The 24,963-nt window shown below is 43.8% G+C and overlaps 1 protein-coding gene across 2 annotated transcripts in view; it reads right to left on the reverse strand.

The window, feature by feature from the left end:
• Nucleotides 1–1,384: 1,384 nt before the first annotated feature.
• Nucleotides 1,385–24,963, reverse strand: part of dlgap2a (discs, large (Drosophila) homolog-associated protein 2a) — a 128,524-nt gene continuing 104,945 nt past the window's right edge. For both annotated transcript variants that reach the window (XM_087832791.1, XM_087832792.1), the window contains 7 exons: nt 24,897–24,956; nt 16,214–16,599; nt 7,446–7,534; nt 6,850–7,289; nt 6,682–6,773; nt 3,128–3,280; nt 1,385–3,024 (listed from right to left, as the gene is read on the reverse strand). In XM_087832791.1, the coding sequence (XP_087688917.1) occupies nt 2,818–3,024; nt 3,128–3,280; nt 6,682–6,773; nt 6,850–7,289; nt 7,446–7,534; nt 16,214–16,599; nt 24,897–24,956 (1,427 nt within the window). In that variant the 3' untranslated portion in view covers nt 1,385–2,817. The remainder of the gene's footprint in view (nt 3,025–3,127; nt 3,281–6,681; nt 6,774–6,849; nt 7,290–7,445; nt 7,535–16,213; nt 16,600–24,896; nt 24,957–24,963) is intronic.

The following is a 24,963-nucleotide window of genomic DNA, read 5'->3' on the forward strand; positions in this document are numbered from 1 at the left end:
AGGCTAAAAATGACCCGGCGCAGCAGCGAGCGATCCTCACACGAACAGCCTTCCAGCTACAGAACAGCACCAGCAGTTTGGGCCTCAGCGCCGAGCTCTCGTCTCCTCTAAGCCAGCATATGTCAACCCGAGTCTGTCTCTCTGCCGTCTGTCTGCCACTGTGGCAACAGCAGGGGAACGTCCCCGCTCTGCCAACTGCCTGGCATCGCACACCCAGACGCTTTCCAGATACCCACTGTCTCACTATTAAACTGCCTCTGCAGTGAAAAACCCAACAGAATTCGAGCTCGCCGCGTTTCCTTGTTTCATTGAAACGCTGTCACTCCATCGCAGCCTTTGGTTACCTGGTCATTCTGTAATGTGTTGTCTGAGGTTTGCTACAAGAAGTTTGACAGATGTGTGATACATGGTAGCTTGAAAACAAGTGTGAATCCCACGTATGCTCGGAGTTTGTCTTCAAGGATGCGCATGGTTCAAAAAATACTGCGTTTACTCAAAAGTACAATTCGCAGGAGCAAAAAGTAAATCGAGGTATCTAAAATACAATTTATCAAACAGCTGATGGCACGGCGATGGCGTGTAGATCTGTGTGGGGGTGCGGCGGGCGATGAGGTCAGGCCACAGCTGGGTAGTAATAGGAAAATGACGCGCAGACCTTAGATTGACTTAGAGTCAGCATTGTGCTACAAAAACAAGATCCACGCTCACACACACACACACACACACACACACACACACACACACACACAACTCAAATCCAGGGACTTTGTTTTTTCACTGCTATCATATGATTCATATCCCTGAACCCACCCATAATGAAGCCAGGCACTCGGGCACAATTAGTCATAAAAATAGATTTTTAAAGTGATGTACCGTTCAGTGGACAGCGCATTATTTCGACTTGATTATTTGTCTAGTACTGTACTGATTAAATAAAAAGCAGCACCATTTAGTGGGTTGATTATCCCAAAGGTTTTACTAATAGACTTCAGTCTTTAGGTCAATGATTTGACAGCGACATCAGCAACACAGCGGAGCGAACGTCGAAGTTTCAGAATTAAGCAGCAGAATTTTAGCGTTTTGCTCAGAATGAATTTATGAGGAACAATCACGGACCAGGATTGGATCAAACCAGCTATTCCTTACCGCTTCATTACAAGCGTTTTATTGGTGTGTATTGCGCCCGTACAGATTGACAAACTATTTTGAGTCGTGGACCCCTGGAGGTCCCCGAACCACACTTTGAAAACCCCAGAGCTCTGTAACAGTTGCATATTTAGATGTAGGTGATCTTTAGCTTTTGTTTGTGTGGAATTTCGGATTGTGCAAATCTCCATTCATTGCTTAAAATTGGCATCGGTGTGCACAGCCCGTTCTTTCTGTTCAGCAGGGCTCTTGCAGAGTTTTAGCTATTTGAGACTTGCTGCTTGCATCCCTCTGGAAAAGCCTTTGCCCCAGTTTCATTTCATTATTCCCCATATTTTCCTAAAGGGTGTCAGCCACAGGGAGACTTCAAACTACACTGAACTTTTCAAGAAATGGGAAAAATTACTTCATAGATTAAAGAAGCGCGTATGCAGATATTTTGTTTATGTTTTGACGTTTTTCTCTCCATCACTCCTCGTTAACTGTGGCTGAGGGTGCAACTTGAAAGGGCCTGACAGAAGCATGTCGGATGAAAAGACGGCCGTGCGGCGTGGAGCGTGCGCGCGATCAAAACGACTGCATGTGTGCAACAAATCCAGAGGAGTCAAGAGCAAAAGAAAGGGCGGGAAACAGCGGAGACGCAGGGGGGGAAACACGATGAATATTCATCCCACTCACAATTCAAAAATACAACAGTACTATTGTGAACTGGGGTATGTACATTTCCCTTGGAAATACAGAGAACTGTAATAAGTGCATAAGTGCATTTGTCTACACATTTCAATCTAAGGAGTTACAGACACTTTCATACTGGTTTCTACTGCATTGACAGGATGAACGTGTTGGCACAAGACTTGCATGTTTTCAGCTTCAAGTAAATGTCAATATCTGAAAGTTGGCAACATGAGATATATAGGAAAGATGTTTGAAATGTGCGCGTTGATGAGCTGATGTCATCCTTCCACCAATCCAGACCATGAAGAATGTTTGACTACAACCAGATTGGGTAGAAAGCTGCATCTTTCAACACTGACCAGTCCAGAGCTTATTTAGGGCTGCCTGAATAACCTTGGATGTGTAACCAGTGCCACATGCACACAGTTGAGGTATTTCAAGCATTGGCACTTTGCAAAGACTTGAACTTACAACAATTTAGTGATACTTAGCTTCTTATTCCCCAAAAGAAAAGAAATCATACGATAATTTTCAAATGATCAAAAAGTATCGAAGGGCTACTAACTTTAACCGTTTTTGAACAACTTGAAATAAATGAATCTCTCATTTACTCTTTTAGCTCAAAGGCCTGGTTGCTGGTAGGTTCTCAAAGCTGCACTTTTTAAATGGCACTTTGCAAATGCTGAAAAACTACAGATGTATCCATCCAGGACACTGGATGAGAGAGCTTGTAGGTCGGGTGTCATGAGAGTGAGCTAAGGAGAAACCCGAGCGACTCGTGTCAGACATTTCTGCTAACACTCGCTCTGGATGCAGGAGTATAGCCTCGGCGCATCCTACAGTCCGCTGGGGTTTTGGCGATGGGCACTGAGGATGGCTATCAGATCAGACGACAGATGGATAAAGGAAGAGTAGAGAGATTAGCAGTCTAGAAAAAGGCTAGTTTGAAAGTTTCGTTTGAAATAGGGAGACGTGTTAGCCCCTGACCCGATCCTCTCAAAGTCTAGTCTGAGCCTCTGGAATATAGATCTCGATGCTGTCCGCTCGCTCCGAGGATGAGTTCTGCCGGAAAGAGGCCGCCCGCTTGGCTGCCATGAGCCGTCGGCGGGCTTCCTGCCGGTGCCGATCTGGGAGGTCCAGGGATTTCTCCCTCGTCATTGCGCTCTTCTGTCGAATTGTCTTCTTTGGTACGGGAGCTGGTGCCTTTAGAAAGAAGAGAGAAAGATTCAAATGTAATTTATTAGAAAATACTTTTTGTTTGCTCCACGTTTTTTTAAAAATCAGTCTGCAAGCAGCGAGGCCTCACCTTCTTCTCTGGGCTATCTACAGGCCTCCAGTTGTTGTTCTTGATCTGCTGCAGCTGGTCAAATTTCATGGTGACGTCATCGATGGAGAGCTGCAGCAGGTCCCAGAACCCGGCCAGGTCCTGAGAGGTGGGTCGCGGCATGGCACTGGGGTCCTACGCAGCACGGGCACAAGACGAAAGATCAAATACTCTTAAGAGTGTTCAAGTGGTGAGGCAGATACTGTAATGTAACACACATGTGGGCCACCCTGCTTACTGCACTTCAGCTCCAGTCCACTAGGTGTCCTCGTCATATTCAAAACTAGTGATTGAAATGAGGGGCAACAGCTCGTGTTGGAGAGCGGTCCCGTCATTCGTTCATGAATGAGGCCTGAAATACTAAGCCGACTGTCGGCGCAGACCTATTCATCACTTGATATCTGAAATGAAAGGAACATCCGACTGAAAGGTGCCTCATTGTCTCAGTAACTGCTGCAGGTTAATGAGTCACGGGTTTGAGTTGACCGTGTGCCGGTCCCTCTTTCTTTCTTTAAATTAGCTCCTTCCAAGCTGAATATTCTTGCGAAGGCTATTCATGATAAGGAAGCACAACCTGCGTACGCCTGAACAGAATCTCTGAGCGGATTTTATGTGTTGAACGCCGCCCATGAGGACCCGGGTACGCCGGTTTGTGCTCGAGGACAATAACGTCTAAAAGCCGGTAAGGGATGATCATGAGAGGCTCTTAAACTGATGCAGGGAGAAAAAAGATTGATGATCTTCAGGTAAATGTGTGCATATTATTAACCTTTGTTCGTTACAAATTCTAATTTAATTGCAAATTTCTTTATTCCCAAATCAAACGCAGAAATTCGATTAGAAACAGGCTCTCTCAGGAGGCGTAGTTTGATTTCAGGGCTTGATGGTGTGGAGCTAAGGCTGCAGCACACCCTGCACTGTATTCAGGATTTTATCCATGTTTTTATTCATATATTTCTACGGAGCCCCGCAGGGGACATGGGAGAAAAAAAAAATTAAGACGGACTTTTGCGAGATCTCGCAAAACAAACTCGGGAAAAAGTTTTAGCCACATTCTTTGGAGGCCGCCAGCTCTAAGCCGACCGGGAGGTCGAGGCACGATGTGCCGGGAAAGCGGTGTTCCTCCCGGCTGTAGTAGGTCTCGACCTCCCGTTAGCTTCAAGCTAGTGGATGTCAGATCTCCGAAAACGTCGGCGCACTTTTGCAAATATGTGATGTCTTGTAAACCGAGCAGATATCTGACGTTTACACAACTACATTCACGCCTCAAAATATCTTAAAAGTTTATTTTGTGACCCAGAAAGAGGAATATTACAACTAAGTAGCTGCCGCCATTGTTGGAATTCAACTTTTGCGAGATCCCGAGTTAGTTTTGAAAAAAAGTCTAGTCTTAATTTTTTTTTCTCCCATGTCCCCTGCGGGGCTCCGTATATTTCTGTCCATGTTTTACTTTATACCTTCAACTATTTCAGCTCCATGGTTTCATAAACTTTGCACCGACCAAACTGTGCTGTGACTCGACAACCAGAGATGGTCAAGCTCTAAAACATTATGACATTTGAAGCGTGCAGCAGAGTAGATGTAGTATTTTATATGACGGGGGCTTGTTCTTTAAGTTTGGAAGTTCCCAACTCATTTGGTTTCTTGTGCATTAAGTAATCAGATAATTATTTTTAGCCAAACAAACAGCAGGGAGTCGCTAAAATGATCTCAAAAATATCATCTTTGGCCTCAAGTGTAGAAGTTCATTAACCAATTAAAATGTTGTTTCTTCAGCTCTTTCCTAAAGTTGTATCTGTTGCAACATCACACACAGATATTAAATTACAGAAAGCCATTAAAAAACCCCAAAAAGCCTTAGATTTCAAACATGAGTGTCCACCATGTGAGGAATGCCAGAAACACAATTCGCTCCTGTTATCTCTAATTACTGAGAGATGGACTCAGGACTCCATCAGCTTTATTCTGACCTCTGTGCCTGTGATGTTCAGCAAACTCCAAAGTCTCAAGGCTTCAAATATTCAGAGCTGGCAGGTTTGGCAGGAGTTAGTGAGTTTTAAGCTTCGGCTGTGTCTGTGTGTGCTTCAAATCCTGGAGATTCTCCCAGAGCAGCCGTCTGTGCACACCGTTCGTTTTAATTCAGGCTTCCTAAATGTTGATTGAGATGTTAAAGAAAAGCCGGCTCCTAAAACAAGATGAGACGTCCTTTTAAGTTTCTCATTTGTGGACATTTCACAAACCAAGGCGGTGTATGAAATATTGTTCCATATGGATTTATGGCATGGTCAAGGTTGCTGTTTGTTGAGTAAACATTCATAAGACCGTCTCCTTCAGGAGGAAATAGTACCTCTACCTACCTATCTAACTGTATGCCAGGTGTGAGGGAGACATCAACTCACAGTTGCAGAGAAGCCAGCTGAATAGTAGGAATAAGATACAAGCCATCGGTGCATATGCCCTACCGGTCATCAGACAACCAGCTGGAATAATAAGATGCCCACAGGAGGAGGAGATGTCACAAATGTCAAGACATGAAAACCCCTCATAAAGCATGGAGGTTTTCACCCAAAATCCAGACGCTCCATGAGCTACAGAAAGTGGGAGGGCATGGATCACTGAGTGTCAGAGCCACAGTACAGCACTCACAAGGGCTGCTCCACAAGAGCCTCAGGCAGCTAAAGACAGACGGTGATGAGGAACAGGAGGAGGAAGTGTATTGGATGACCAAGCCCCTGCATGGGATATATCTGCACCATCTATCTACATCTACATCAGTACCATCGACAGACAGGGGAAGCGGCTGACTAAAGAAATCCTACCAGTGGCTAGAAAAGGCCAGCTCAGAGGACAGCACAGAGGCTCGGATCACGTCAGCAAAGGAACAGACCCCGAGATCCAGAACCATGGAGGCAGCAGCTACCACAGCCAATAGGACGCAAGTTACAGACGCAAGCCGTACACTTAGAGGCAAAACCAGTGGCTGTGATAGTGCTGAGGAACATCTGTGCCACACACACTGCTGGTGTCTCAGATCCATTTGAATAGAAGCTTGATTCTACCTTTACTTCCTCTGTTCCAGGATAAAGCTGCATCTCACACACACACACGCATGTATTGTTTTATTTCAGAATGCTCAGGTCACATATAAATGCGCCGAATAGCTATTGATTCTCAATGTTGCACTTTTCCCCAATCAATGACATTTTCAGGCAGTTGATTCAGTTTGTTAGCACCAGCTAAGTATTAAACGTGTATTGAAGGTTGAAGAACAAAGAGTGGAACTGTTTCTAATGACAAAGGTTCATTCTGCAGCACAATCAATATTTTGAGTCTATCACCTTTGTGCCAGATGTAGCTGTGTCATTCTAATTTCTCTCTCTTACCTTCAAGCACAGATGTGTTAGGACGGATCACATGCAGTGTGGATGGTCATGTTATTTGTGTGCTGCAGTTCATGTCACCTACATGTGAGTTATGATGTAAACAGCAGTTTTATTTGTTCTTTACCTACAGACTTTAATAAAATCACGTCTTACCAGGTTTTGCTGACACAACCAGTAGAATTGCTGGAATTTCTGAGACATGAGCAGCTGAGCGCTTCCCACTGCACTTCGGATTTTCCCTAGAACTGAATCACACGCAGCATATCAAACAGAGCACATGCAAACTTTTAATTCTGCTCAAAGGATCAGAGATTCACTCACTCTCCTCTGACAGGTCATTCTCTTCAGCTTCTGCCTCCATCTCCTTACACCAGCCTTCCATCCTCTTTGTTTCATTGTGGAGCAACTGCATGAACCAGCTCCCGTCCCTCCGCAGGGAAGGGGACGCCCTCCCTGACTCGCCCGGCGAAGCCGCGTTCTCCCGCGGGGAGGGGGGTTCTAGCTGCCAGGTGGTTTCGCTGGTGGTCTCCCGGGGACTGGGGGGTTCAGCAGGGGTACGATAATCCTCCCGGTAGCTGAAGAGCCCCTGGGTGCGCACGGTCCGCACTGCCCCGTACTGGGTAGGTGTGCTGGGCTCTGAGTGACGCTGGAATCCCCCACCAAACTGCAGGCCCTTGTCCTCCATGGTGGGAAAGCCCTCCAACTCCAGGTCGGCCTGCACCGCTGCAGTCACGCTGTTGGAGCGTTTGAACCTTCCCTGTCTGAGGGGCGAAGAGATTAAAGGCACAGCTGAATGTACACATGCCAAAATGACGAATAATGGCACTGACAGTGGGGCTATTTTCTGCGATACCGAGATCAAACATCAAACCCTGATGTTTTGTAATGATGTGAAAATCCCAAAGCCATTATCTTACCCTTTCTTTTCATCCTCTACCTGGATCCCAACAGAATGGTACTCCCGTGAGCCTTTGCTTTCAGATTCAGAGTCCGTGGCTGCTTCCACCTAATGCGAAGAAAAGATACAAACAGTGCTTCTCATTATGTGAGCTGCAATTCCCCAGTGTTTCTGTGTTTATTGGGTTGGGACTGGACAGAGCAACTTAACGGTGCACAGCGTGTCAGAAAGTAAACATTGTATGATTTATGGAGGCTGCGAAGGGAAAAAGACTGAGGTGGTTTTTAGGTTTGAGCAGAAATTAGGCTAAAGAATGAAGCACAGTGTGCTATAGGGTACTTTCTACAACATAAAATGTCCAATAAAGCATTTGCAGTTGCCCAAAAGGAAGTATTAGATTTAATAATGGCACCACACAGCGCCAGCTAAATGTTTGAGAACTCGTTCGATGCTTTGCTGTGCAACTATGCAATAAGGATAGCAGCTTCACATTAGCCACCTTTGCACACACGCTGCGAGAGCTCAACACAAACACCTGTGAGTTTCGGTCGGGTCAACGTGAAGGCGCTCCATTAGCGTGTTTGTCGGACACCCTTAGAGTGTGGATGTGTGCTTCAGGTCGTCGTCCTGTTGGAAAACAAATGATGGTCCCACCAACTGGAACCAGATGGGAAGCTGAGCCGCTGTGAATGTTGTGGCTGTTCTACATAAATGGCCAACAGTGTCACCAGCAACATTATCACACCTCCTCCGCCATGCTTCTCAGTGGGAAACACACTTCTCTCACCATCCGTTCATTCTCTCTGCATATCACAAAGACGTGGAACCAGAAATCTCAAATCTGGACTCGCGGGAGCAAAGCCCAGATTTCTGCTGGTCTGCTTCCTTGCGTTTCGTGACCCGAGCAGTCTGCTTTGTGTTACCAGTCTTCCTCTGTGGACTCAAATTGTGGTCAGAAATATTTTGTATTTGTAAATCAGGATTTGTGTGTGTAAAAAGAATTTGTGTGTGTGTAAAAAAGATTTGTGTGTGGACAAAAAATACGTGTGAAACTCTGGACTCAAGTTTCAAGTTACAAGTATGAATTTTAACCCTGTTTTTCTTCCTTTTATCTGATTGGTCAATGTCATGTGAATCACAAATTTAACTATCCAATTAGAGAACAGATGGGTTTGGCTGTTGGAGGGGAGCTTTTTTGAACTGCAGGTCCTGGAAGGGTAATACAGTTTGAAGCTGGAGGATCTCTATATAAATATCCGATAGCAGCTAGGTCCCGTAACTTTCAGTAGCTGTTGAAAGGATAACGTTGTGGTATGTCAGTGCTTAGAAAAAACATTATTACTTTAGGGTTAGTTTAACACAAAGTCAGGGCTGACCCGGGACCATTGCTGTGAGTCACAGTGCGCAGCATAAAGGTCCTTTCACATCAGACGCAGCATGTGATGCTAATGCTAAATGCTAACTAAAAGCCAAGGATCCAGAATTTGTTGCGCTGGCTGCTGGGCTCTGTGGGTTTTTGCAGCAGCTCTACCTGTACTAGATGCTAGTCCCTGTATTAAGCACGTAAACCTGTGACACAAAAATCACCAAACTCGGACGACCACAGACTGTTTTTCTTCGTGGTGATGAAGGAAAACGTTGGGCTAGCATGTAAAAGGGCTTTTATTCCCTTCAAGGACCTGAAGCCCCATAAAGCATCCCTCCAATAGCCAAACCCATCTGTTCTCTGATTGGATAGTTAAATTTGTGATTGACATGACATTGGCCAATCAGATGAAAGGAAGAAAAACAGGGTCAAAATTCGTACTATAAACCAGTGTTGCCAACTTAGCGACTTTGTCGCTATATTTAGCGATTTTTCAGACCCCCCTAAAAAAAGACGTGAAAGCGCATATCGCTTTTACTCTCAACAAGCAGCGGGTGCTGTAACGCAGTCAGTTCTTCTTTTACTCTTTTACTATTAAGCTGTTTTGTGGATCACAAGGTTTAAAACTACTTATAAACACACACACACAAAGTAACTCCACCAGAGTGCCTATTTCGGGTCACTTTTGCCGGTCCAAGCCCGGGTAAAGGAGCAGGGTTGGAATTGTGACATTAAAAAAACAATAATTGCTAAAAGAAATTTAATTTGTAGTTCTAAATAAACTCTAAATGCATTTAGGACGTTTTTTACTCACTTTATGTCTCTTCCACGATGTTATTTCTCTCTCCAACAACATAAGTTACAATTACATTAGCATGACCAATTATGCAAATTAGGTGATGACGTCATTTAGCGACTTCTAGCGACTTTTAGGACAACCAATAGCGATTTTCCTTACTGAGGAGTTGGCAACACTGGTGCAGAGTTTCACACGTATTTTTTGGCTAACTCCACACTGACTTGTAAATCAGTCTCAGCCACTGATTTACAAGTACAAAATATTTATGACCACAATTTGAGCCCATATTCCTCTGTGCTTTCTTTCTCACATTTCAGTCATAAAAGCTTGAGTCATGCAGGCTCCTCCAAACAGTTTATGTGGAGGTGTGTTTGCTACTTGAACTCTGAGAGGCAATAATTTGGGCTCTACGTTGAGTGCCACTGACTGCAGAGTGCAGAGCTACTGCGACTCTAGGACTTCCAGCATGTATGCCAGGTGAGGCTGTTTCACAGCGCCTGGTGCTTTTTGGGTTTTTCTGCACTGCAGGAAACCGTAAAATGTTCAGGTTAATGGACTCTAATTTCTGAACTTACTGATGCAATGTCATTTCTCTGTTCTTGGCCTGTGTTTTCTGTAGAGCGGCCATTGTGCCTCAGGATAAAGGGATGACTGCAGATAGCAGGAAATACATTCGAGGCACAACCGTTAGCTGTAGGTGATGACCTCATGAAGGTCATGAAGATAATTTAAATAGTGTGAAAAGCCATCATATATGTGTTTAAAGATAAGGTTTCTTTTGAAGCATTTTAGTCAGTTATGGTCGTCTGGATGCTTTGGAACCATCCACAGTGATAGAAATGAGGACATTCGTTTTTACTATGGAGGAGGAGGACAGAGCGGCGGATGATAATGGCTCCTGCATGGCTACAGTCGGTGGAGCCACATTTAATGACACCTCTTCAGTGTTGACCATTTTGCTCTGCCGTTCTTTCTCCATCCGTTCTTCTTTTTCTCTTCTAATTTCTTTCTCTCACTTGTCTCTCTTTGTCTAGTTTCCACAATGTCTTGCTGACTGACTGTGGCTCTCTTTTTTTTAAATACTGTTTTGTCATTTTTGTCATGTCAGTCATTTTTCTCCGGTGCCCACTGAGCTCTTTTTCTCTGTGACAGTACAAGCAGTGCTCTGCAAATATGATTTCATTGGTACGGTTGGTGTAATTGGTTGTATCTTCAGAGAGACAGACCTTGCATTAACATCTGCTTTGAGTGATCCAAACACAAGCTGACAGCTCAAGTATACCAGTTCACAGCTGGCATTAAAATGCATCTTGAGTGACCACTTATGATTGGATCCGACTTCTCCCGCTCCTCATGCAAATAAAAAAATAGATCGTTTTCTGTTTGCAAAAAGCAGATTACAGCACATACATGCATGCAATGCACATACCTCAGTGCATGAGCAGACGCAGCAGCTGCTTCAGTCCCTCTCCATGCTTGTATGTTCATGTGAAGTGCTTTGTTTGCTCAGACTTGGTCCCTGATTAATCACACCTCATTGAGTCATCTGAAACCCCAGTTTCTTGTTTATTGCTTTTCCTTTGTCTACCTGGGCTTTCTTCACACCTTACATCACCCTCCTCCAATCAGATGCTTGTCTGCCTGCACGTCTCAGCCACTCCTTCACTCACAGCCCACTCAGCACAATCATACCATCTTCCATCTTCTCTCCAGCGGCGGTTATCTACCCCTGCCAGCCAACGCTCATCATCTTCTTCATTACCGCTCATCTATCCCCCGTATAGGACTGTCTTCCTGACCTCATTTTTCCCAACCTGAAGTCATCTCCTAGTGAAATACGGATCCACATAAGCTACACAAACATCTGATCCATCCTTCTTTATTTTTATTTGCCTGGTAAAGACTAAGGGAAATAAAAGCCCAATCACAGCTGTGATTACTGGAGAGCTGAGTCAGTGTGCACAGGGCACATGGTGACCATATTTTGGATGACTTTGGATGTGTTCTGAGCGATCAGCTCTATTCTGTCGGGTGTATTTATAACCTGAGCGGTGCAGCTTTGATAAGAGCTGAGCGGAGCCTTATGGTCCCTGAGAGAAAGAGAGAGTGATGTTCGTCCTTTGGTCACCTGGGTTTCCTCGCAGGGTTGTTTAGAGTCAGCTAATCATGGGTTAAATGTTTCAGGAACACATTTACAGCATGCATAGGTCAGAAAAATGACTCGTGGCTGTGCCCTGGGTTTTTTAGCTGGTTTAACTTTGCACTTACCCACAAACTTCCCTCGTCTTTGACAATATACCAAAATGTGTTTTTATACTGTGATTTTTTTAAAGGTTAGACAAGCAGGACTTAATGTGAGCATTGCGTCCTCCTCAGGATGAGCTGTAACAACTCATGATCCTAGTATTTGAATTTGAAATATCTGCATCGTAAATAATGTTCGTCTGATATCAAAGCACTGTGCTATAATGCACATAGCTGTAAAGAAACGAGTGCATTTCTCTGCCAATGATATCGTTCCAGCCCTCGGGTGTTTCAAAGAGCGCCCAAAATGTCTATAAGAGGCCTTTTAAGCATCTGACATTCATAAATCTCCGACTCAGTGTAGTATTATGACTGTGAGACTGAACCAAATGCATTGGTTGAGAATATCGTGCAGCTCTGTTGTTTGGAAATGTCAGCCCTACCTTTGTTGTGGAGTGGTCAGTATTAAAGCTCAGGAGTGACATTTTTGGTGAGCTATTTTGTATTCTGTCAGGCTGTTTGGAAGAAGCTGTTAGCAGGGAGGAAATGAGCACGGAGCAGCCTGCTGAGGTGACCTCCATTACTCGCTCCGCGTTAGAGGCAGAGCCAAGTCCACCTCATGATAGAGAATGGGTTTCATGTCTGAAGGATGAGAGCTGAAAGAAGACAAAACATCCAGGATGCCGTGCAGTTTGCGTCCAGCGGGCTCTTTAGGCTGGACATGCTTTGGCGCGCACATGCAGAAATGCAAGGCCGTGCATACATCATCGCAGGCACAGAATCAGCACAGGTGTGGAAACTGAAAGCTGCACGGAGCGACTCGGCCTTTCATCCGCAGCACTCAAACACCACCTGGTGACTTCCTGGAGCCAAAGAGTGCGTTTAAGGTTAAAAGCTTTGACTCCTTTTTTCATACGACCTCATTAAGGCTCCAATTAAAACTCTTGCTGTGAATAAATCAATCAGACTTTGGGAATGTAAGCATGTCTGAGTTCTAAAGTGGCAAAAGTGCAGCCCAGATGGCTCTAAAGTGGTCCCAATGGGAGGACCGGAGGAAGTCAAGTCAACACCGAGTCCACAAAGCCAATAATTAACATTTAAAAAAATGTGCAGAAATGTTAAAAGTTGACCTCCTGTAGAAGAGGCAGGCTGAGAGGGTGAAATCAATGCAAAGGAAGGATAATCCAGGTTAATTACAGGACTGGGTGAAGCACATGGATGACGAAGAGGTCGGCTGAATATAATAAATGAGTATTTGCACACTGTAGTTCAAAGACCTCTGGACTATGACACATTATCCAAAGTCATAATTAAAAATATGCTTTGGTGAACTGACACTAAGCTCAGTTTCTTAAATTTGTGCTACAGCAATTTTGCTTTTCGAATAAAAAATCCCTTAATTGTAAAATAACAGACTCCCTGGTATTACAGCTTAGTGCATTCAATAATATTTGAGTCTTTTCAGGAAAAGGTTTCTGAGAAATTGTTAGAAAATTATGGCTCTTATAAAATAAAGCTTTAATTCTCCAACATGAAGGTCCAAAGTGATGGGTTGAAACCTTCTGCATCACTGCTAGGGATACTTAAAGAAACCTGTAAGTCTCAGGCTATATACAGGACCCATGCAAATCATTCTCATGCAGTACAGTCAGAGTATAGGCAGGTAAATATAATGTTGTTAAAGATGAATGTGAGAATGAAGCATGTAAGTCCTCTCAGACTGTAAAGTTTTAAACCTAAACATTTATGATTAGACGAACGAGAAATTCTTCTTTCTGCTTATTTTATATTTCAGTCCAGAAGCTTAAATTACCTGCACTGGTAATTTAACTGGACTTTCCACACATCACTGGAGGCAATTTCAATGTCAGTATAATTCTCTGTCACACACACACACACACACACACACACACACACACACACACACACACACACACACACACACTCCTCGTGCCTATGGTATGACAACTTTTCTCCATGCCCCTGGTACACTGCGTAGAAGCACTAATAATAGGCTACCCCCACACACACACACACACTCCTGCATTTTCACCTTCACTTCCTCTCTTCCACTCAAACACACAGCGCTAACACTGGACTCGTTCTCCCAGAGGGTTTGATCACCACCTCACTGGTGATGGATGGGTCGCTCATGCACATGTGCTGAATGTGTTGCTTTGGACTTTTCTGAAGTGTTGCAATGAGATTTGGATGTTTCACTTCTGTTTTCTATAAATGAGCGGCTGGGTGGCCTGTTCATCTTTAGATGGCAGGCTTTGACCCCGGCAAACAGGAAAAAAGTGCCACTACTGCAAATGTGCTGGAGATGAAGAGAGTAAGAACGTGAACAAGGATTTCTGAACTTTGCTTGAGTAATTGGGTAAATCATTTCTGGAGCAAAGAGTGAGTAAACCAAGCTGTTTACATGAGTCAGGGAAACGTAGCCTGGTTACTGTGAGACCTTCATTAACACTGAGCTCGTTTCTCCTCCTAAAGCAACCATTTTTAATGCAAGGCTGGCGTTTTACACACAAGATGGGAGCAGCTGAAAGCTGCTTTTAGCAATGCACTAATAACTGCAGATGGCTCACATGTATATATATAACTGACAGACCCTGGCGTTTTTGCACTGTGTCTGCTGTTTATAGTCTCCTGACATCATCACTATGCTTTTATCATTGCATCTGAAAGAATATATACAGAATATGTTAAAGGCTAATAGCCAGTGCAGCCAATCAAAATCAACAGATCAGAGTGGAATCGTGACTGGGTGGGAGGTCCGTTAAAGGACCACTGTGGGCTGAAGTGGAAGACCAGCACAGAGGCTGTGTGCAGAAAGGGGCTGAGCAGGCTCGACTCCCTAAGCAAGCTGAGATCCCAGAGATTTCCTGCCTCTCAGTTGCAGCGGGTACTTCACTGTGGTTTGCTGAGCATCAGAGCTGTGAATAAACTGATTAGGAAGGCTGACTTTATGACTGGACAGGAGGTGGCTGAACAAACTGATATCCTGACCACCCTCTGGGCCGGTTACAGGACAGGCGGCAAAATTTGTTCTCCCACAGATTCAGCTCGGCTACTACAAAAGCTCTACAGTGACACACACGTCTGTCTAACAGAGACTCGTCGGCTCTGTTTAACATTTTAACCCTGCACTTATAATACAAATGATATTCAACCTCTCCACAGGGTTGAGAGGTTGAGTTCAGTTGATTTAGCTGACCTGTTCTCGTCTGCAGTGAGGTTAGCTATTTAGCATGTGAGTCTGCAGGTTTTGACCCGTAGACCCGGATCAGTGCCTGCCTTCAGAGGCCGTTTGAGGAGCTCCAGCTTTTGTTGCTTCTGTCATTTGTTTTTGGGTTTGTTTGTTTTTACCAGTTTCAGTCTCTTATCATTAAAATTGCTCATTTTTGATGGCAGTAATTTAGAAATTTGCTAAATGTTCTCCTGCAAATTCTCAAGTTTGGATGTGTGGAAGAATCTCCTGACTACTGTTTGACTTCCCCGTAATAATATTTAACCCCAGCTCAACCCAATTACCTCTTTTAATCTCATTTTGAAAGAAAACACTGCAGTTAGGATGCACTTAATTTCTTTAGCAAAAAAAGAAAGATATTCAAACACAGGCAGAATGAAATCAAACGGTTCAAATTTTATATATGAGCAGGTTTGAGTTTGCAAACAGTTTAGCAGGAACGACAGCCAGCAGAGTGGATATATGTACGTGCACATATTTGTGTGGAGGAGGAAGAATAAACAGGAAAGATGCACTGATTAAGGTAGACAAGTAATAATGAGATGAAAGCAGAAAACCAAACTCCCTACATGCAAACTTTAAAACTTTAATAGACCTGATATTCTGCTTTAAATGGCTACGAAGGCGGAGTGAACCGACTCCTCAATCTTTTAAGAGCATCAAAGCAGAAACCTGCAAAGGAAGATCAGCAACAGCAGAACCTCGGCTACAGTCGGAGCACGACTGAGACAAATCTAAAGTAAAAAGACTCTGAAATGGGAGGTGGAGGGAGAAAAAAGGCACAAAGGAAGTGAGAGGGAGAACAATTAGAAAGGGGGAGAGAGTCAGTGGGGTTAGACAGAAAGAGAGGCAGGTACAGTAAGAAGAGGAGTGAATGAACCGTGGAGTGAACTACCATTCACTAAAACCTGCTCCAGCATGAGTTGAATCTTAATTAACGGATTGCAGTAAGATGACTCACTCCTGCTATTTTTAGCCCCTGAAATGAGAACGCCGTTTCTCGGCTGAATGTATGTGTGGGAAACTATTCTTTGATGTTATATAACCACACACAGGTTTGAGCAGTGTGAGTTTTCGGACCAGTGAAATGGCATTTTAACCACACGCGCTCATGTGAAGACTGACCTGTATCCCTATAGATGATCGAGGTGTTTTCAAGTACTCCTCGGCCTTTGACACGAGGATGGCCTTATCGCAGGTGAGCACTGAGCTGTGAGAGTCTGTGGACGGGTGTCTTTTTCCAGCCATGACTCTGGCCGCCTCCATCGCTATAGTAACAGCTTTGGTGCTATCCAGGCTGTCGTTGGAGTTGTAGAGGCCTCTGCCCGGGGTCAACCCCAAGCTGATGCCGTCGGACGCCCACATCCCACCGTGAGGGTGCCTCCCCTCGTGGTGGGCGTCCTGGGTGGACTCGGTGCTACTCTGGGCCGTGATGGAGATGAGCGGTTTGGAGGTGGTGCGTGGTGGGACTGGAGGAGGGGTCTTCTTATAGCTAGGTGTGTAGGTGATGGCTAGAAAAGAGCAAAAATGAACAAAGCCATTTTCAGAATATTAACATTTTAAATTTACATTAAATTCCCAGTGTTCATACTATATGTTTATAGTATAGCAAAGATTTTATGATGCAAGGCAATGATGTAAAAAGATTTTATTTTATTTTGGGAAAAATATGTCAAGGTAACTATAAACTACAATGCACATGTTCATAATAGTGAAATAGTGACGGATGATTTTATTTGATTTGATTTAATTAAAGTTCAGTGTGGCCATAAGTCTGTTTTTAGTTTGGTCTGTTTTCTGTTCAGGTGCAAATATGAGAAATCACAACTGTGTGTGTGTGTGTGTGTGTGCCTGTTTAGACATCTTCGTGGGGACCAACAATTGGAACGTTACTATACTTGCAGGGACCGGAGGACTTGTGAGGACGCACGCGTGATTGTGATTTTAGTGTCAGGGTTAAGGTTAGGTTCAGGCTGAGGGTTAGGCATTCATTTATGATGGATAGGGTAAGCATTTAGGGAAAGCATTATGTCAATTAGATGTCCTCACTAAGATAGCAAAACCAGAATTTGTGTGTGTGTAATTCATAAAATGATCCGTAAATAAAAGTTAATCATACATAAAATCCAGAAATAGAAAAAGAAACAAACTTGGATGTAATAGAAGCAGAAGGCCAGCATGATATTGATAAACACATGCAGATGGTTTGTATCTCACAGATTACTAAATGTGATTTAAAAAAAATAAAAAATAAAAAATTTGCTCCCAAGTTTCTACAATCCTGCAGAAAAAACGTCTTCTCATCACTGGTGATGACTTAGGCCTCATAGTGTTTTAACTGAGTTACTTATATATTACTTTTAGATACGTGAGTAGTGTATATCAGCGGTCTCCAACCCCCGGGCCTCGGACTGGTACCGGTCCGTGAGTCGCTTGAGTTGTTGAGGCTCGGGTGTGAAATGTATAGTTTTCAGGGTTTTTATCGGTTTTCAGCGTTATTTTGTTATTGTTTTTATCATTTACTCGGTTTTCCTGGGTGTTTTCACGTGTGTTATGAATAAATCTTCTTTTTTTGGTACCGGTACTAGTTTTATTTTGTTGTATTTATCCGCGACACCTTAAAGGCCGGTCCATGAAAATATTGTCAGGCATAAACTGGTCCGTGGCACAAAAAAGGTTGGAGACCGCTGGTGTATATCATCATGAGTTACATTTGGAAGAAGCTAGCTGCTAAAGAAACAGGTTGCGGGTGAATCAGAGGTGCAGCAAATTGAACAAATGAAGCCTCACAGCTCTGCCCAGTAGGCTGAAGACAAGCAGAGAGAATAATGGCTTGTTGTCCACAGACCCATCCAGGGTGTCCTACCCACCCGAAGCTGAGACTGAAAAATATTGGAAGAACATCCAGGAGAAAGAAGCGTCACTGGTGGATCTAAGAGCAGACCAGAGCAACCTCCCAGAACAAGAGCCAGTGAACGTCACAAAGACAGCCATCCAACCACAAGAATGAGCTGGACCAGGACCTGACGTGATCCATGCCTGCTGACTGACGAAGCTCACAGCCCTCCACGATCGCCCGGCAGCACAAATAAGGGTCACTGCTAACAGCAGGCTGGCTAACACAAGGCAGAACCATCCTGGCCATAAAAGGTCGCCATCGAACTACCTGCCTCTCCACTACGTGGAAGCTCCTCTCAGGTATTGTAGGAACTAAGCTGAGCAGGTACATGAGTCAACACATGAGCACAGGTCAGAAAGGCTGTATAACAGCAGAGGGCCACAGCACCAGCTCCTCAAATACCTCCAGAAGCAGTGATCTGATACCCAGCTGGAGTAATAAACTCACCCAGTGCTGACAGGACTGCTGGGATTGGCTTCAGCAGAATTCAGGGACAGCTGGGTTGTTCAGTTTTATTCATATGGCACCAAATCGCTACAACAGCCACCTCAGGGCACTTTATATTGTAAGGTAAAGACCCTACAATGACACCAGCCCTCATCACCACAGCCTCAGGTGTCCAGAGACTGGTAAAAAAAGCCGTTGTGACACGTGAGACTGATCTGACGTGGATGAATCAGGAGTACTCGTGTGGAGGATTCTGCTGACACGTCTCGTCTTCTTATTCTGCCCGTTTCACAACAGAAAGGAGGATTACTTTCTTTCAAGTGCAAATGAGAATATGGACTTAATCCACAGAGAGATGGACTGGGGAATGGGTCACGAATGCCTTCTGGGCTTTGACATGTCTTTATTTCAGAAAGCTCATCGTAGTTACAGGCCTGAGCATCTGAAGCACGAGCTGTGAGCCGGCCACCTCAGAGCCGAGAGCAGAAGGAGGAGCGACGGCAGAGCGGAGGAACACCGAGTCACGCTGCGGGGCAAGTTATGGGTTATCGTTTCCTCGACAAAGAGGCAAACTGAGCTGAACTCAGCGTTTCACACAAAGCCACTACTTTCAGTTCTAATGAGCGTCCACGCAGGCCCCCCAAACACTAATGTGTAGGATTAATAGCATTTCACAAGTGCAGAGCAAACACAAACCTTTTTGTTTGCATTTATCTTAATAAAGACAGAAATGTCTTGCAACCATCAAAGCCAGCGCTTCACCTGAAACCTGCAACAACTTTTGGCCTCTTTCTCACCCCGACTGCAGCTGTGTATAAATAGCTACAGACGTCTGGTCTATGAAGAGCGTTCTGCTCCAGGGACTAAATGACTCACACTGACGGCCATTCACAGAATTAAGTCCTCGTGGATGAAGAGATGCGAACCCGAATAAAGACGAAAAATGGGAGAAAAGGAAAATGTAGAGGTAAGAGAGAAAGGAGGAGGGAGAGTAAATCATCGCAGATATAACGAGGGATGAAAGAGGGTTTGTGTGTGATAGAGAGCAAGGATAAATCAGGGAGTGTGGAGAGATCGAGGGAGGAAAGAGATGACCCATTGAAGGGGCATGATTCAGCAGGGGGACCAAAATAGAGCCATTATTAGCCAGCCAGTCGTGCAAAGGGGAGTCATAACTCTTGGTCCCATCTTGTCAGTGGCAGTATTACTCAGCATGTAGATGAAGTGAACACCAGAACGTACGCACTGCTCACTCATTTCAGACACAGTATTTAACACTATTATTATACATCATATGAAGCTGTGGTGATGTAGTGCAAACTGCTCTCTGTGTACGTGAAGCCGACGATGTGACGCTCTGTGTTTAGAGGTTGGTGACGTGTTGGGACGCACTTTGTGTTTCTTATTCTTTGACTTCATCACGTTTTAAATGTTGTTTTGATTTGACTTTTATTATTACCTGTAACTCAGGGGTGTCAAACTTCAATTTTAATGTTTTTGTTAAAGATTAAATGACTACTGCAGAGATTTCTGTTTTTATTCTAGTGGGGGGGAAACAAAAATGTGTGAATGTGTCACAGGCAGTGTTGGTCAAGTTACTTGAAAAAAGTAATCAGTAACTAATTACTGATTACTCCCCCAAAAAAGTAATCCCGTTACTTTACTGATTACTTATTTTCAAAAGTAATTATTTACTTAGTTACTTAGTTACTTTTTAAAAACACGATTTACAACCTGAATAGGTGATAAAGTGATAGATCTTTCAGCCCAATTCTACTTTTTCTGCATAATCATCATACAAAATGTAATCAAATGGAAAAGTCTCTTTTTAAAACTTGTTTTATTAGTTTTAATCTTTTAACTTTATGCATCAAGCAAAAATTTAATTATCTGCAACATTCTCTGACTGGAAGAAATTTGTTTAACATTTAAACCTATTTTCTGCACATTCCAGCACATAAAAAAAATTATTTTTGTGTTTACACTCAGTCTTTCAAATAGATGCAAGTAAAACACAGCAGAAAATAAATAAAGTCAAAGACTAGCGGTCCTGTTGCTCTATTTTCACCTGTAAAGCAGGAGTGGGGTAGGCGGAGGGTTACCCTGGTGCAGGTGTGCAGCGGTCAGTGGAAGAATCCGCGAGTTTCTCTGTGAGTTTCCCATTACGTCGTAGCTACTCGGTGCTTGTTTGGAAGTTTAGGGGTTTTTTCTCTGTAAAAAGAAGTTTTCTTCCCACGCACAACGGACACTAATGTTTTTGTCACTTTTTATGGAATCAAACTCAAAGTAAGGTCAGTACTTCCACGCTTTAAACGCTGCACGCTCATACTCTCTCTGCACTCGATATATGATCCATTGTTGATCTGCACACAGCTGTTGTCACCAACGTCGCACTCGCTTACGTCACTGTCATGAGACATTCTCGCAAAAAAAATCACTGTTTTAGTAACGCAGTAACGCAGCGTTCCTACAGGAAAGTAACGGTAATCTAATTACAAGTAACGCGTAACTGCCCATCTCTGGTCACAGGGCAGTCTGAGGAATGAGCTACCAGAACCTTTTCTGTCTTTTTACACATTCAACATACACAGAAATGCGTTGTTGAAATCGCAGTTCTTTTAAAATATCTCAGGGATTGAATGTTCAGCTAAATGTCGTTACACTGACAGAAAGGGCAGTTTCAGCGGTGGGCTGCATGTAGCTCACAGTATAAAGTGATTTTGACGTTCCTGCTTTAAATTACTGGTTCTTAGTGCTTCTTTACTCGCCTTGAGCGCTCAAAGCGTTTTATACAACATGCGATAAATTAGACGTGACTGTAGGGTCCTTTACAAACATCTGCATGTGATGAGCTGTGAGTGAAACCAGGAGGAAACCTCGTCCTTAGTCAAGAGAGCAGCTTCAAGAATGGAAACATGAGAGGTGCAACAGACCCATGTTTAACACCGCGGTTGTTTAAGAGAACATTTTGTGCAATTAGCAAAGCAGCAAGACTGGCAGCTGAAGCAGGACCATCAATCAGGAGACGCAGGGAACTGCCCCGTGCGGGGGCATCAAACCTGAAGAGTCTGTGAAGGCTCACTGTGTGCTCTTTGTGTTTTTGTATGCAGTTTAATGAATTTAATTTAACCCTTTCAGGCGTGAATTATGACAACCTCAATCAGGATTTTTCTCTTAAGTAATTTTATTCATCTTTAAAAAGATTTTTGAACTTGAATAATTATTGTTAGTAGTGTTAATGTTAAAGACGTTTTATTTTTGCTCTTAGGTTACATCAGTGGATCTGTAAAGAGAGCACACGTGGCTGAGGGGAAAATATGTGAGTGCTGAGGCAATCAGCAGTACAGCGGTCCCTCGTTTATCGCGGCGTTACGTTCTGAAGCTAACCAGCGACAGGTGAAATCCACGAAGTAGCCAACTTTATGTTTTACAGTTATTATAGATGTTTAAAGGCTGTAAAACCCGTCACTACACACTTTATACACTTTTCCCAGAACATTTTCACACTTTTCTCTCTTTAAACTCTCAAAGTTCAAACCTTCGTAGAAAAATAAGTCCAGGATTATAGAAGGAAACCAAAGGAGTGCAAAACGTTTCGCCGACGTTGTTGTGTTTGTCGTGGAGAAAACTTACAAACCTACAGTACAGCATCAAAGATTTATGTATATTTGACAAACTGAACGCATTCTGTGCTGTACAGAAGACACACGGAGGAGATTGATTGACAATGGTCTACAGCCAATCAGGACGCGGATCACAATGCACTGTTAAATAAACATAACAAAACAAAACATGGAAAATTGCACTAAAAAGTAGAGATGGACCGATCCAATATTACGTATCGGTATCGGTCCGATACTGACCTAAATTACTGGATCGGATATCAGAGAGAAATAAAAAATGTAGTCCAATCCGAAGAATCACAAAATCACCTCACAAAACGCGCTACTTGGCGTAACCCAGCTCAGCGCATCGGAGCAGTACGTGTCACATGATAGAGCGGCTGTTGGCGGTCTGTTGGAGCATTTGGAGCCTGGCTACATGCTTCCTAACCGCGGCATTTCATCTCGGCAAAAACTATCCCAGAGAAGTAAAGCAAGTGTGTAAGTTCATCCCTGAATGTTTGCAGAGTATTTCCACGTTAAGCTTAACAACCGATATGTTGAGCCACAGCTGGACTGGTCATCTGAGTTCCATATTGAGGTGATAAGGAAGCAATTTGTCCCGTACTTCAGCTAGAATTAAAAAATAGACACAAAGCTGGAATTATTTTGTGTTTGCTGCTCAGTTGCATCTACTTCTTTCATTCACTCCCCCTTCCTCTCCTGTTATTACTTCAAACATGAAACTGATCAATGATCAGCTGATCGGCTTTTCTGCCGCAAGTCCTGTCTTTCTTGTTTGTATCAGGTATAGCAGAATAGCTTCAGTGTCTTGTTTTTTTAAACTTGAGTATGAACTTATACAAAATCCAGCAAGATATTTATAAAAAGAAGTTTTATTGATTACAAAATACACTGTATCGGATTCATATGGGTATCGGCAGATATCCAAATTTATGATATTGGAATCGGTATCGTGCCATCTCTACTAAAAAACTCAGCGAAACAGCGAGGCTGCGAAAGGTGAACCGTGTTATAGCGAGGGACCACTGTATCTGTGAGAGAACATCAGCTAAACATGTTCAGGTAGACCTGACATCAAGTCTGGTTTTTAGTGGGAACACAAAATCTTCCAAATGTTGCAACTAAACTAAAAAGGTTTAGTTGTGCTTAAATGTTGCATGCATGCATTAATTGGAACGTGCATGGTGCAATAAATAAACCGTGACACAAACATGTAGAACCCTGGGAGGATGTAGTCCTCGAGCATACACGAGTACAAACGGACAATATTTGTTTGGACGTGTCCATCGCAGCGAGCAGAGGAAGTGCAACGCAGAGTGCTCGTTTCTAAAAAGTAATCGATGACAGAACCTTCAGAGGCGGCTAAATTTATTCAAAGTAAAAACCATTTTGTTTTCTCTCCGCGCAGCAGCCAGGCTGATTAACGTGAGACACAAAGGCAGTGAGTCAACCACTCCATCTCTGTTAGGACCTCTCCATCTATCAGGCTGGCTGCATGCTAACATGGGCGTGGAGTTTGGAAGAGAGTTGAGTGACACGTTGTTAAGAGTCTTTGTCTCTTTGATTTACAACTACGAAGGAAATGCAGCAGTTTGTTTTGCAGTAGGCTTTTAAGAATATGTAAATGATCTGAAGGGAGGCTGGAAGACGAAGAATGATGGTGGACTCCATTATTGGCGCTATCACAAGCACTGCAGACAGAAACATTAAAGAAATGAATATGAGAATAACTCACTACAGATAAGAGAGAGCGGGTGAGTCATTACTCTGACGTACTCAACCACACCTGGAGGGTTTGTTAAAGTTTAAAAGCGTCCTGAGGAGCGTGATGGCTCATTGTGGACAAAAACATTGTTCCTGATAAATAAACCACACGAGTGGCTGCAGACAGTCATTTTATAACCCGTTCCACTTGATCTGTGGATCAGACGCTCTTCTGTACTTGGAAGCCACACTGTCGTGGTCGTATTTAATGGCTTCTGCAGTCAGAAACGGTGCCACCGCTCTGCATTAGCATCAGGAAGAAGAGCCTCTGCAGGGCAACAGTAAGCTGCACGCCTCACGTGTCATGTGACACTTCATTAGGAAGATTATTAAAACATACAGAACAACAGAGGTTTCGGAGGTGACGTTTGAGAAACTGGTGCACTCATAAATATGCCAAGCAGCAGAGAAAGCACTCTCAACGATTAAGTCTGCCTCAATCAGAATATGCAGGTTTGCTTTAATGTGGCTGTAGTGAGGAAACTGAGCCATCCCAGTAAGCACCAGCCTGCTAGCCATAAGGGTCTGTATCAGCTAGATCAAACCCACCGACTCCCACTTGAGACTAAGGCTACAGACATCGCCGAGGTTTATCACCCATGTCCAGATCGCCCAGTTTAAGAGTCTGCTTTTTGCTCGGCTTGGCTCCAGACAAAACTAACCCCAGCCCATTACTCATGCTGCTAACAGCCAGCCAGTTTCCTGCCAGTTAATTCCCAGTCAGTTTTCCAGTTCACCAGTGTCGAACCTCCAGAACCCAACAGTTCTCTGCCCGACCGTGTCCCCACGTCTTTGCGGTCCATTTTTCCATGGCTTTATTCGGCTGTTTGGTTTAACTTGTTCAAGTTGAATTAATTGACTTTGATAGGTAGCTACAGCTGTAGCCTCCTGTGGACCAAATGTGATGCCATGAATGTGAGTTGGTGCAGATCCTCAACATTATTCTCAACAACAGAAACTATATATTTCTCTCCTTTTTTTAACAGTGTGCTGCAGGACACCTCATGTGTCATTAAAACAATATGTCACTTTGAAACGGAGCAACAGCGAATGCCCCAGGTAGACAGTTTACCTGGGGTTTGTTGGGGCGTCCAATCAATGCTGCAGGTGGAGGGGAGGCAGAACTGGATCCCTGAAAA

Source organism: Neolamprologus brichardi, chromosome 19 (assembly GCF_056152115.1).
Source record: "Neolamprologus brichardi isolate AB-2024 chromosome 19, ASM5615211v1, whole genome shotgun sequence".
In the NCBI taxonomy this organism is placed as follows: Eukaryota; Metazoa; Chordata; class Actinopteri; order Cichliformes; family Cichlidae; genus Neolamprologus; species Neolamprologus brichardi.